The following is a 14468-nucleotide window of genomic DNA, read 5'->3' as shown; positions in this document are numbered from 1 at the left end:
ATCTACAGTGTAAGGTGTCTAACAGCTCCTTGAGTGACTGACTTGCAACTCTGTGCTACTACAGTGGGACTTAAGACCGGAGAGTTTCTCACCTGAATTTGTAGCAGTGTATCACAGGATCATAGAATGGTTGAGGTGGGTACGACCTCTTGAGATCTCTAGTCCGGCCCCACTGCTAAAGCAGGGTCAGCTAGAGCAGGTTGCACAGGACCGTGTCCAGTTGGGTTTTGCTTATGTCCAAGTTTTGAATATCTGAATGATGTTTTCCTGTTTCCATGCCTATTACTGACAGCAGAAATCAGAATGTAAGCCTTATAAACATTAGATGAAGGAGACAATTTAAAAGGGCTTGGCTGGTCAAAAAGATAACTCGACAAGCTGAGCAAAAGATGGGTGGTGGTGATCTGGTTAGAACTAGCAGAAGTGTCACTTCACTCAAATCTCCGTTTGGATCTAGTTTTCAGGAAGAGTAATTGGAGTCACATCTGTTAATTTAGCATTCTGACTACGATGAACTTACGTTTAGTCATCCTGGCAATTCTTTTTTTTACTTGTTTGATCTCTTACTGACTCTCAAAAGTAAAAAAGCTGCTTAAGTCCTCTAAAATTGCGATACAGGCACTTCCATGTTCCTCTTCAGGATTCTCAACCATGTTGCACCTATTTTGTCTTCAAAATGTGATAGATCATTGCTGTGTAAATGACATTTAAATTGTGATTTTAAGTGTTACAAATGTAGCATATGTACCAGTTGGGTTTTGCTATTAAGTTATAACTATTGCAAAGCTGGCCACATCTTGTTCCTTTTAAGGCCTGGGATGCTTTTGTAAATTAAGCCAACTATCTCTAAAGAAATAGATTATATTTTAGGGAAAAAACATGTTAGTTTAAAACAGTTGTTAGCTTTAAAATACAGTCAGTATTACAGAAGAAACTGGGTGTGTTTTTACCGAGTTGTATAAATTTTAAATGAAGTTCCTAGGCAATATCTAATTCCTGTTCCCCATGACATAAGATTATGTAATAAATATATGAAATATTTAAAACTGTTTCAGCTAAACAATGTGGTAGAAAATTAAACTTAGGCCAGCAAGCATTTATTAAGTCTGTCTTTAGCAAGCCCTCAAGTTTTAAAGAATGCCAAAAAGCTTTGAAAGCCAGTGGAATACTCTGTAGAGTCCTTTCTTAAAATACCAAAATAACAGGCTGTTTGGGAAAAAGGACTTCAGTTTTTCCTTGGCTTATTAACAAGCGCAAGTTTGATCATTTGGCTTAGATCTCCTCAGAAAGGAGCAAACCCAGCAGCTGAAGGGTTTTTCCTGACTGAATCTGATAAACATAAAATCATTGTCCATAAAATTAGTTACTTGTGGCATCAGATAGTGGTTGTGAAGTTTTGGCTGCTGCATATGATGGAGTACAAGAGTGTAAACTTACCCTATGGTTCCTGCAGTTCAGTTGTATATACTGATCTTTCTTTAGAAACTACCCTTCAAGGTTTTCACCTTTTTATAATAAGGCCAAAATACAGTGTAACATACATACTATTTAAATTCCAGAAATAGCAAGCTGAAAAAAGAAAGTTTAAATAACTTTTACATCATGTTTTCCTTTCTGTGCCCTCTAACATCCTCAGGGGATAGTGACTCATTCCTTGCTTTTCTTTTTGGTTCGTTTGACACAGACAATGAAGACTGTCCTTTTTGTAGAGAAATTGAATGCACAGTGTATAAATTGTAATAAATGTCAGGATTTTTAAAGGCTTAACAGTAGGTATTTATATTTTTCATTTTTGAAGATTAAGCTGTTTTCAAAGCTTATTAACTGGTAGTTAATAAAAGATTTTTTTAAAAAGACTCTTTCATTTCATAGCGCAATAACAAGTCCTGTATTATTTTGGAAATACTTAATATGTTTCCACAAGTGGTTTCTTTAGTATGTTTTGTGTGTACGAATTGTAGCTGTGTTCTGAGAAAGGAGCCTTCATAGTTTCTCAGAAACCTTTTTTGGGTTTCAGCACAGCTTTTTAATTGATTTTGGGCAACGTTACTTGGTTATATAGATTTCATAAATGTTTTGCATGTCTTTGTAAAAGAATATGGAAATGAGATAAACTTCTTTTTAAATTCAAGGGGACGAAGTTCTAGAATGGAATGGTAAACCCTTGCCTGGAGCTACAAATGAAGAAGTTTACAACATTATTTTAGAATCAAAATCAGAACCTCAAGTTGAAATTATTGTTTCAAGGCCTATTGGGTAAGGCTAAAGACTTGCTTCTTAAGTACAGTTATTACTTCTACTAATGGGACTTTTAAAGGGACTATTTGTGAGTTCATTATTTTTTATCTTTTAATAATGGAATATGATTCACTTTCTATTATTGACATGCTGTATATTCCACTTTCTTCGCTGCCATTTACAATCTTGGATCTTTGCAGTGATATATATGTATAAATGTTGTTTTCCGTATGGTCAAAGTACTCACAAGGTTTTTGCCAAGTGGGAAAGCTAAATTGGTGTATCAAGTGGACCTGTGCATGAGAAAAATCTGGTTTTCAGGATTTTAGCTTCTCTAAATCAGAATAACTTATGCAAGTTTTCATGAGTAGAAGGAAGCATCAGCAAAAGTGGAGCATTGCACAATTTTAATAAGTCAATGCTAGTAGGATTTTAAACAGACCTTCTTTAAAAGCTAAAAAAAGGAAAACCAAAACTATTAACTGAAAAAACTATATTTAGCGTTAAATGATACTGTCATCAAAATCAAAAGTGGAAACAATAGTTTCATCAAAAACTAGCATTAACTTGTTATGTTTATAATCTTAATTTTTATTTATTATAAATCCAGGTTTGGAGTTTTGTGATAACAATTCTTCTATTTTTGATTTCCCAAATAAACCTTAGAAAGATCATCAAATCTGTTTCAATTGATAAGATTAGTGGCGTTGGCCCTGCATTTGTCACAATTGTTTCAGTGATATTCTACACTCCTTCCCCGAACGCGACTCTATTGGGACTGTTTAGAGCTAAGTCTTACAGGATTGAATATGCATCATATATTGTAAATTCACATTTGTATTGCAGAACAGAGTCACATGATTAACAGTAAAAAGTGACTCTTGGCTAGTTTAAAAAAAAAATTAAAAGGATTTAAATCTCTCTGTAGTTTGTCATCTTCCCAGATTTCATGTGCACTCATTGTAAGTCTCTAAATACCACTGTCCTGTAGGTAGATGGTAAACTGTTTCTTCCTTATGAATGCATGATTATTTCATTTTGAATTTGCTAGTTTTCATCCTAATTATAATTTTTATCTGTCTTAAATATAAGTTTTCACTTTTAGAAACAAAAAACCATGATTAATTTTCTGACTAAAACATTCTTCTAAATTTATTTCACATCAGCTTTTGATTTTTGGTTTTGTCTATACTGTGCAAGTGTAGCTATATTTTGCAAATGAGTTCTGCCTTTTTAATGGTAATCACTATTAAAAGTACTTAAATAAAATTGACATTCGTTGCTAATTCCAGTTATGAGTTTGACCTTCTAATGGAAAATGAAAGCTTGATGCAATAATAGTTGTTGTTAAAGGCTAAAATTACCATCCAGATGGAGACTGTGGGGGAGTAGAAACCTTATTTTACATTCTTTAGTCAGATAAATTAGGAGAAATTCCTGACTGAAAGTTGCAAATTCAGTCCTCTGTCTTTGTAATTAAAAATAAAATGCCATAAGGAGATTTTTGGAAGTTTAGTTTTTATGTTTAAATCAGCAGAAAAGAAATATGTTGATACTGGACCTGATTTGAACTCCATGTCTCAGTTGAAGAAAATCTGAAAATTGATTTGTACAACTGATGGAAAAGGAAAGTGCTAGATTAGTATTTTAAGTAATGAGCTTTAGGTATATTTATTGCTATCAGTATGTTTGCAAATGTCATGCATCCTCAAACTTTTACGATAACTTCATTATTAAACCATTTGAATTCTTTTAGTTTATGGATTTGGCAAATCTAATAGCTTCAAAAAGTGAAGTACAAGGTGACCACATTCCAGTGACATATTCTTGAAGAAAAATCAAGAGAAAATACTGCAACTGTTGAACTGAGGCACAGAACATGAATTGCATTCAAAATCAAAGAATGTCTGAATCCTAGCAGTGAATTTTACGCTGGAAAAAGTGCACCCAGAAATAGTACCAGTAAAATGTAAAGTTTTGCTTTGGATGACCCATGCATATTTTTTCCAGACATAGGCAAAAATAGAGCACATAAGATTGTGCTTTTATTTTGAGATAAATAGAGTCTTGGCATGGAGGTTTTTACATACTATAATAGCACTATTCTTGTAGTGTTGTGTCTTGATTGATATTTTTTTGTTTGTTGTTTTTTTTCTTTGAGGATTGTTTGGTTTGGGGTTTTTTTTCTGAGAAGAGCTAATAAACATCCCAAAGTGACTAGAGCATGTAACTTTGAAATTTAAAGATATTTCCTTTTTCCAGCAGTAATGAGTCAAAGTCTGTTTTGTATCACACTGGGATTTACCTGTCTGTCATCTTAAAAGAACAAAAAGTATCAGACATTGTACGATGAAGGAAATCCTGGTATTCATTAACAAAAAAGAACATACTACACAGGATTCTCTTTTTTATTTTTTTTTATTTTTTTAATAATTATAATCTATGTAAATTATATTACATAATGGGAAATGGTTTGCTTGCATTAACTAACAGATTACTTCCCCCTTGTTATCCAAACTGTGATTGTTTCAAATTCATGACAGCAAATTTTATTTGATCCAACAAATCTAGTATATCAAAGTTTTGTGTCTACTTTAGGTGCTGACTCAGCAAAATTGAAGTGACTTGATACAGCATTAAGTGGTAATCCATTACACCTAAAATTCCTGTGAGGAAATAGGTTCCCGAAAGACCTGAAAAATGATATTTCGTCTGCATAATTTACGTGTTTTCATCTCCCAGTATTAATAATGCAAATAATGTACCATCACTTTTAATGGTCTTGATTTAAAAAGTCCTAGCATATTAGGTCTAAAAAGCCCAAATATGACACAGTTTGGCATAAGTGAATAATGGGACGATTGTAAGCCCGCAAATTAGACTGCCAGTTACGAAAATGATGGCTAAACAATTTGCTCAGTCGTGTAAATTTGGATTTGTGTGTCTACCAGCAAATGTAATTTTGAGTAATGGATAATTGTAGGATGTTTATTAGAGAAAAATGTGAAACATGTAACACTATTAGCAGATGAAGGCATAGCAACAATAAACAGTATAACCACAACAGTACGGTGAAAACTCCATAGAAACTAATTGACGCTAATGCTAGTGATTGCAACACAAGGTAGATAAGAAACCTATAAAAAGTAGAATTAATGGGTTGGCTATCTGAATATGAGGGAAGAATTACCTATGAATATGCATACAACGTGAGAGGTGGTTAACGTAGGGCAGCATAGAAAATCCTCTGGCAGTATTCTTTTTGGAGAAGAAACCTGGCATGGTAACTAACTCACCGTCTCTGGTGTGCTGGGGTGAGCTCTATGGGATAGCACAGGTAAAACGAATCTTTTTTCATTTGTCTCTGTTTTCTTTGTAAGATGCTAGCTATCTTTGCTTGGATTTCCACAGATAATATTGCCAAAATTGTTGTTTCTCTGGTGTGATTCAGCTCCTCTGTGCAGGGACTGCTACTGTGCTCTAGGTCCTCGCAAGGAGGTTGAACCTCCATCACAAACCAGGCAGTACTGAATTCCAGAGAGTCGCTCAAGTAATGTAATTAGTGCAAACTGCAGATTGATTTACAGGTTCCGATGGGAAGGAATGCTTTTGGAAGTAGAAGGTTGAGCACTGGGGACAGGTACTCAGAAACTGAAAACTCTGTAGGGTGTAGAGGACTATGCTTCTGTCCCTAGAGCAATCTAAAACCAGTCAGGGTTGCAGCCACAGTTGAATTTGGTTTGTCTTCAGTGATCAAACTCTTGACTATAGACCTCAGGGAAATTATAGCTGTTCCTGTGTTTTACAAAATAGCGACCCTCACAAACCATGTATCTGCACAGAGGAATCTCAGCCTAAGGTATAGTTTGGTTTAATTTATGTATTCATTGTGGTGTGGAAGAATCAGACATAAGATAATCATATGTAACATGACATATGACCACAAAATACCTTTGCCTTCCAAGGCAGAGATAGAAAGACAAAGTTCGATGTCGGCTGTGTGTCTAACATTACTTTTCTGACCTTCGCATTGCTCCGAAAGGGGAGTGAAATTTTGTTACTATTTTAAATAAGTGGTTGTGCAACTTCTTACTTTGTTTTTACCATTTGCTTTCTGTAGTCTAGTTTTGAACATTTTAAGTCAAGAGCTACTATTTCTTCTGAAGAGCTTTTTTGTAAATCATAGTGTTAGAATGCTTTCTGCAATCCAAAAATAAAAGCAGGCTAGATAAGACTAATCTTCTTACATAACAAGTTTTAGATTAGAGTTTCTTTTTAGAATTTTCATTCTTTAATTAAAATGCCAACATTTTAAAAAAATACCACTCATACTTTTGATAAAGTCTAGTACACCAGTTGTTTTTCTTGTGTGCATTGTAATATTTAAGAAATGATTATGTAAACTGGTTTATTGAATTTGTAAGAAATTCACGCATAGACAGAAGTATAGCTTTACATCATGTACATGTTGAAATCAATAGCAGAAAGCAGAACTGTTAGAGAGCTTGTTAGAATACTCTGCCATGAGTTTGGTGATCAGTACCATATTGCATACTGAATTTATTTCTTCTTTTATTTTTGTGTCTTGCAATGTGGTGTGGAGCTGTACTTAAAAATAAATATAGTACAGTTGCAGTTTCCTTAGTAATAATTTATATATGTATATGCACACATATACACACATACAGACACATGCATTATGTATATATATATAAAAATAAATATATATTTTTATATCTACAAATTACATATATATATATTTTAAAAACCTGTCCATTGTATTATAAAGTTTTAGAGATTTCAAATAACATTTCTATTGTATACATGCATTTTGTCTGGAGTTGGAATTTATGTTCTAGCCTCCACTGTTCCTGTTGGTTTTTCATATGAATTACAAGGAGTTTAGAAAAACACATTTTAAAAAATTGTACTTTCAGTTCTTTCCTGTCTGATGCATAAAGTCTTGAGAAAGATCTGATTATTTTTGTGATTTACCTTTACCTGGTGAGAACTTTTGTGTTGCCAGCTCTACGTGAGGAAAATACTCTCAACCTGACCATTTTTTTTCATGATGTGGTATCTTCATTCCAGTGTCTGTTTTTCCTCTTGTAAACTGTGTGGATCTGATTCTCATCTTGGTTTATTATTAGACTTTTCTGTGTTGGTCTAATAGCGCAATGGTGCCTTAGTGTAAGTATAAATCAGTTCTTAAGTGCTTATATATGTAATTTGACACTTATTTTTAGGCTTTTTTTTACTGTATTGTCATCAATACAGAGAAAAATCCAAACCAAATTCATTTTAGTGTCTTTCTTCACCCACCCAGCGATTATGAAACTTGACGCTGTAGGTTGCACTTCCCATGTTGAAACACTCCTTGCACATAGGAGCCTTCGTTTAGCTATCCTAAGCGTGATGTTATTACGAACAATGCTATACTGCAGATGAGAGTGTTCATATTCTAGCACAAGATATCATTACAAACTTATTGTTGTATTGAGCAGAAAAATCAGTTTAAATGTGGTAAGTAAATATTTCAGACTGCTGAGAATTGCCCTGGAAATTCTGCCTTGGAAAGAGAGAAAATGTTAAGAGGCAGAAGTCTGCACAGCAGCCCTGCTGTGCCACAGGTCGTTAATCTGTTTATATGTTTGTAAAGTAGTTCTATGCCGTGTCAAGAATGAGTAAAGCAGTTATATTTCCATGAGAATGAGGAAACCACATTACTCTCGAATTACAAAGTCAAGGCAAAGAGAAGCACGTTCTTGTTTAGTGATGTGAGATGTAAGCTGATGTGAGACATTAACGTGGAGCTGAAATAGGCTTTTTTAAAACACAGGCACCAGAAATTTAAATTGCAGGACATGAAAAGCGAATTTAAGACTATCTGATGGGGCACTGTTACATTCCTTTTCTGACTTAACTGCCTGTTTCATTTTCATAAGTGACTTTTACATACCTAGAAGTCTTAGTTTTATTGACTTCCAAGTCAGTAAGATAGTGGTTCACTGAACAGAGAAGTGCCTGAATACCTTTAAAATGCTCAGCTTTAGGCTTAAAATCTTGTAAATGTTCTTCACAAATGTTATTATAGTCCCAATTTTGGATTATTTTGTGTAGGTGAAAATATTTTCAAGTAATTCAATGAAGAACTTGGTTTCCATTTTCCTGCTCTGCTGCTTTGCTAACATTTGTACAATAACAGTTGTTTCTTTTGCTCTTGCAATGTATTTTCAATGATTGCTGAGAACAGAGGAGAGTCAGGAGCTAGCATCATCCAGATTTTGGTGGAAGAGTAAATTGATGGCAAAATTTTGATAGATGTGTGTGGACTTAACCAGTTTGATTTTGCTTATAGCTCTATATGTGCTGGGTATGTGTATGTCAAAAAATGTCCATACCCAATTGTAATATGGTTTGGTTTTATTTTTTTTTTAGCCTTTGAAGAAATGCATTATTCTTTTGTTTGTTTAACATTGCTAAGATAATTTGCTTTTTCTTTTTATTATTATAAGACATTTTCACCAGTTTCATTCCGTGAACTCCTTGAGACGTTTATATAAAAATTACTAGTGAGTTAATCTATATCTTATTTTTTTGATTTTTCTTCCTCCCCAAAATAGTTGAACATCCATAGCTGTACTACCTTTTGCCACCTTTCACTTCCTAAAAGCTCTCTAACTTTATTCTGGTTGTAAAAATATTGTGGAATCCATCCACAATATGAACACTGTAGTGCTCATATTGTTATGTCTGCTAGTTCCTTAACTTGAAAGAAGTAGTTTGCATTAGTAAGATTTTCATGAATGCTAGTGGAAAATATGTGTTTCTTTCCTTGTAACCCATTAGAACAGAAACAGATCCATATTTCTAGAAATGTGTCACAGAAATGTATTTGTCACAGCAGAAGGTCATCTCTCTTGTTTCTAATTACTATGTGTATATTCACGTTTTAGTGATATTCCACGGATTCCCGAGACTTCTCACCCCCCGTTAGAGTCTAGTGAGTACACACCTCGTTCCTTCCACTAAGCATGGTCTTGTATCCAGTACAATCATTTCAGCTATGAATTTTCTGAAAGATGAGCACTGGGAGACTGCATTGGCTCCAAGGTTTCTGTATGACAAAATTCACTGGGTTTTGGTCATGTGTGTTAAATTTGAAGCAATGTAGATTTGATTAAAGCTATACAGATTTCAAATGTTAGCAGGTTTTTATTGTTTTCTTCTATATCTTGTGTTGTTAGAACCATACTGGTATACATGCTGTGGCCCAAAACAGACATTTGCTTGCCCTAACATAAGAGAGGAAACAGGTATAAGGGATTGCCAAAGGTCAAATGGTGTCAGAATTCCACCTCCTGCACCATCCAGCCTAAGTCCAGAGTTCTTGCTTCTCTTTTTCTTAACAAGGCAAAACTGGTTAGGTGAACTTTTTGTGTATCATGCTTCAAAAGAATGGTTTTCTTTTGAACTATCCCATTTGAAGAGTGTCAGCTGGAGCATGTGAGGGCTACAGCTCCCAGTCTTTTCTCACCTGAGCCTTGCCTGAGATGCAACCAGAAACCTTCCCTGGGACAGGGTCCTGTGGGGCCACCGAGTGCTGTTACACCGGTCACGAGCTCATCTCATTTGTGAGGGCTCTGCTTTGCTGGTGGAGAACTGCTGATATCCTGCAGGCGCTGGAGCATCCTCCGTGCCAGACGCATGTCCTGCATACCTTACTGTGTGCCAGTTCCTTGGGAGTTAAAATTTCAGAGGCTACCAGGAGTATAATCCATACAAGAGATGTGGGTTTATTTGTCAAAGATTTGAGATCATAGAATAGTTTGGGTTGGAAGGGAAAATGTGTAATTCTGTCAGAGGACAATATTTTATTTGAAACACTTGGTATGCTTTATCACTGCTATATGAGGAGCACTTTGTTATATGTTATTTGAAATAAACCAAAAAATGGCAGGTTTAATCTGGGGTAAGGGTATCCAGGCAGTCTTTTTCACCATGCTATATACATCAGTTTAAAATCTTTCTGTATATTAATCCAGCTACACTGTGTATAAATGCAAACTTTATGCAATTCAAAGAAAAAGCAATTCATAAGTTATCCAAATTTGCTTCAAAGTTTTGGATGGAAAATTCATGTGTTTCTCATGTGTTTTTAGGTTCGAGTTCTTTTGAATCTCAGAAGATGGAAAGGCCTTCTATTTCTGTTATATCTCCGACCAGCCCTGGAGCCCTACGGGATGCACCACAAGTCCTACCAGGGCAGCTTTCTGTGAGCATATTTTGTTTTTCCTGAGTTGTTAATGAAAATCTGTGAAGTGCTGGTCCCTCAGCACTCCACATTCCCAGGGTCTGTTGGGAGGTCAAGAGAAATGTCTGTTGTTGGTAAAGACTTAACATCTTTCCAATGTTTTTAAGACCCTCTGTACACACTCACAAACCATCACTGTAATCACAGCAGAGGTAAAGAATTGTCTTAATACATCAAAAAGCGCAAGAATTTACATTGAGAGGAGCCCATAAAAGTGCCTTGTAACTTATCATCCTGTACCCTCTGCACTGAAAATGGCGTCTCTTCTGTACATTCCAGTAGTCCGCAGACAAGCGTAGTATCACTTTATCTTCTTTATGGGAGCATTTAAAGAGCTGTATATTTGTTAAGAGTTACACTGTTCAGCAATGCATTTTAATTTATATACACACTACATCCTGAAACTGTCTGTAATACTAATTGAAGCTGTGCTTGTTAAATATACTGTGAGTACTTAGACTTTTTGAACATTCTTATATTTTTTTATATTGATCATATTAATTTCCAAGTACACAGCAGGCTCAAAAATTTCATAATGTTAGGATTCTCTTAAGAAATTATTTAGCTCTATATTGTACTTTCCATAAGAACATTTGCAAGGTGACAAATCAGAGTAGATAGATTTCAGCTATGCCTCAAGTTTAGTTGCAGTCGGGGCTTCCTATTTGAATGTAGCTTTTAAGGTGCAGAGCTAAGACATATGCTGGTTTAAACGCACTCAGATGCAAGATTATGCAGTGAGTACAATAAACAATGTAAGTATAATCAGGCACTAGCATTTTATTCAGCTGTGGCAAACAGAAAAGTCTTTGGTATATACCATCATCTCTTCCATCTAACTTAATTAAATATTAGGGGATTTGAAATAAAATATATCTCATTGTCTCTCAAAAAAACAACAGTTACTTTTGCATTGCGGTTAATGTGATGCAGTGTGAAAATTTTGGGTTTTCTCCATTTTCAGTAATGTTTTCTGGTAACTTGATTCTTGTAGGTTAAACTGTGGTATGACAAAGTGGGACATCAGTTAATAGTAAATGTTCTGCAAGCAACAGATTTGCCACCAAGAGTAGATGGACGCCCCAGGAATCCCTATGTAAAAATGTATTTTCTTCCAGACAGAAGGTAGTAGAATTTCAGTCTAGAAAATTATGTTGTAATTTACCATGTACTGAATCAACTTTTAAATGAATGCTTATGAAGTAAAGAATTCCTTTTTTATAATTTGTTATAGTTGGATTAATTGTAACAAAAAAATGCACTTGAATCATGCAAGTCAGTATCAAATTAACTTTGTGGTCTTTTGGATGAATGTGATCCACTGTACAGCAAATACTTTTCTCTTTAGTCATTATCAGATCAGAAAGAATGAAAACAGTAAGTGCTGATGAGTAGATGGCATTTTGTGATTTATGTCTACAAACAATTTACAACAAATATTTATGTTTCAGTGATAAGAGTAAAAGGAGGACCAAAACAGTAAAGAAAAGTCTAGAGCCAAAATGGAACCAAACTTTTCTCTACTCACATGTACATCGTAGAGATTTTAGAGAACGAATGCTTGAAATAACCGTATGGGATCAGCCAAGAGTACAAGAAGAAGAGAGTGAATTTCTTGGAGAGGTGATACATACAACCACATTTCTCCTGAGTTCATTGTTTGGTTTTGAATACATATGCATATATATTTTGTGTTTGTGTGTGTGTGCCTTGAAAGTAAAATTAAAACCTGATAATTTTCCTACTAGATTCTTATAGAGCTGGAGACAGCGCTTTTAGATGATGAACCACATTGGTATAAGCTACAGACACATGATGAATCTTCACTACCTCTGCCTCAGCCATCACCTTTCATGCCAAGAAGACATGTTCATGGTGGAGAAAGCACTAGCAAAAAATTACAAAGTAGGTCTAAATTCCATTAATCTCTTTTAAATTTTAAATTAGAAATGCTTGATATGGTGTAATGATATTTAACTTTCATATACAAGATAAAAATCCCGTTTCATAGTCTTTAAACATAATGAAAATGTGTGGCAGAAGAGACATGACATTATGACGTAGCAGCCTTTCACCTGTGGTGCATAACTTTCAAGTATGTGAAACCTGTTGGAATTAGTTTGGTCTTCACTAACAAAAGAAAATTGTTCAAACATTTGTTTGCCTAAATTTCCTTTTAAATAGAAATCTGAAGTTCATCAGTATTGGATACTTCTTTTTAATAATTAAAAGCTTTTCATTTACAAAAAGAAAGTCCTTAAAGACTTAAGAGGCTTAACACTTTTCATTGTAAAGTTAGTCGCAACCTCCAATATGCTCATTATACAATCAGATGAGAAGTGTGCTTTTGCAACAAAAAGAAGTTGTATGCATGTATTTGGGAGGTACAGTTGTTTTGATGAGTCTGATTTCAGGTTTGTATGAGGCATATTAAAATAATGAATGTATTGAAATATTTTAATATTGTAGCTTCTCTGTTCATTTAAATTAATTTCAGATTTATTTAGAAATACGAAGGATGTAGGGGATTGTTTTCAAGTACATTTCCAAGCTATTTTTCTGTTTTTTTCTTAAACAAGGAAGTCATTCATTCCAGCCAATGCGTAGGAAATTGGTGCACATTCAGGAATGAATTATAAAAATGTGATATTGCTGTAATTGCTGCATGAGGATATGTATAGAGAGAGCAAATTAAAGGTTAGTTTTTGAGAGATTTGAATTTTTCTAAAAGCTGGCAGTGCTGTTTCCTCTTCCCCTCTTTCACCATATGTTGCCACCTCTCCTTTCCTGTTCAGCAAGCTGATTCAGCTTACTCACTGAAATAGCACAAAAGTATTTTTCTTCTTTGAGTTAACTTTTTGCTGGTTTAGTGAGATAAACTATCCTAGTAGAGGATTACTGAGGACGTGAGGGAAGGAGAAGGGGAAAGGAGGCTGCAGCAGCTGTAAGATGTTAAATTGGCTCAGCTCTCTTGTGAAACACTACTGTCAGTCACTGGGGTTGAGTTCTCCTCCTCTATTGTTTAGACTTAAAATCATTTTTTTAATTTCAGTAGTACGTTAAATGAACATATTTTTTACATTTTATAACACGACCAGATGTTCAGGTATTTGTTTACCTTACTGTTGTGCAGGATCTCGGCCAATCAGTGATAGTGACATCTCAGATTATGATGTTGATGATGGTATTGGAGTTGTTCCTCCAGGTGCGTGGGTGAACAGCATGGTCCTGCTTTCTTCCTCTTCTTCTTTTTTGCTTGTTTGATTTTTTTTCTTTATAACATTTCGGAATATTGAGGATACTGGTTTTGGAGAGTGCATTGTGAAAAAAACAGTTTTCCTGATTATTCCATGGTACCTGTCCTAAATCATGGTGAATTAAAAGATTTTACTATTCATCCATTGATATTTCTTTTACATATCATTCTTCATATGTGAACCACTGGATGGTTCAAATTGTTTAATTGTTTACTTCGTAATGTTCTAAGCATTATTTAAAATATAAATTAAATTCAAAAAATCATTTTAAAATAACAATTAAGATTTCAGTGTTTATTGCAAGCATTTTTTTATTTATTTTGCTTTTTGCTTGAAACTTAGATATAATGCAGTCTCCCATGGACTTTGTTGAGAATGCATGGCTGTAGATTAAGATGCATGTAGCATGGCTATATCTTTTATAGTTTTCATAAACCTTCATGAACTGTCATTACCCTAAATGTTCATAAATATATCCTTGTAGAGACTATCGTGGTTTGACTTTTAGTTCAGCATTCCTTACATACTGAAAATCTTAAGGATCATTTTGGATACCACATTTTTCTACTTCTATTTGACTGTTGCCACAAGTCAGATGATTGTTTCCCAGTTGTCCCAAACTAACTGAAGAGTCACTATGTCATTGCCAGCACTAAATC

The 14468-nt window shown here is 34.5% G+C and overlaps 1 protein-coding gene across 3 annotated transcripts in view; it reads left to right on the top strand.

Annotated features, from left to right (window-relative positions):
• Nucleotides 1-14468, top strand: part of RIMS1 (regulating synaptic membrane exocytosis 1) — a 336006-nt gene that overhangs the window by 191391 nt on the left and 130147 nt on the right. For 2 of the 3 annotated variants that reach the window (XM_010565783.1, XM_010565782.1), the window contains 7 exons: nucleotides 2133-2256; nucleotides 9195-9241; nucleotides 10401-10513; nucleotides 11547-11677; nucleotides 12004-12175; nucleotides 12301-12457; nucleotides 13686-13757. In XM_010565783.1, coding sequence (XP_010564085.1) covers nucleotides 2133-2256; nucleotides 9195-9241; nucleotides 10401-10513; nucleotides 11547-11677; nucleotides 12004-12175; nucleotides 12301-12457; nucleotides 13686-13757 — 816 coding nt within the window. The remainder of the gene's footprint in view (nucleotides 1-2132; nucleotides 2257-9194; nucleotides 9242-10400; nucleotides 10514-11546; nucleotides 11678-12003; nucleotides 12176-12300; nucleotides 12458-13685; nucleotides 13758-14468) is intronic. The other variant, XM_010565784.1, reaches the window with a different exon arrangement.

This window comes from Haliaeetus leucocephalus, unplaced genomic scaffold, assembly GCF_000737465.1.
Source record: "Haliaeetus leucocephalus isolate CR32 unplaced genomic scaffold, Haliaeetus_leucocephalus-4.0 Scaffold195, whole genome shotgun sequence".
In the NCBI taxonomy this organism is placed as follows: domain Eukaryota; kingdom Metazoa; phylum Chordata; class Aves; order Accipitriformes; family Accipitridae; genus Haliaeetus; species Haliaeetus leucocephalus.
This window is presented reverse-complemented; position numbering and strand designations above follow the sequence as displayed.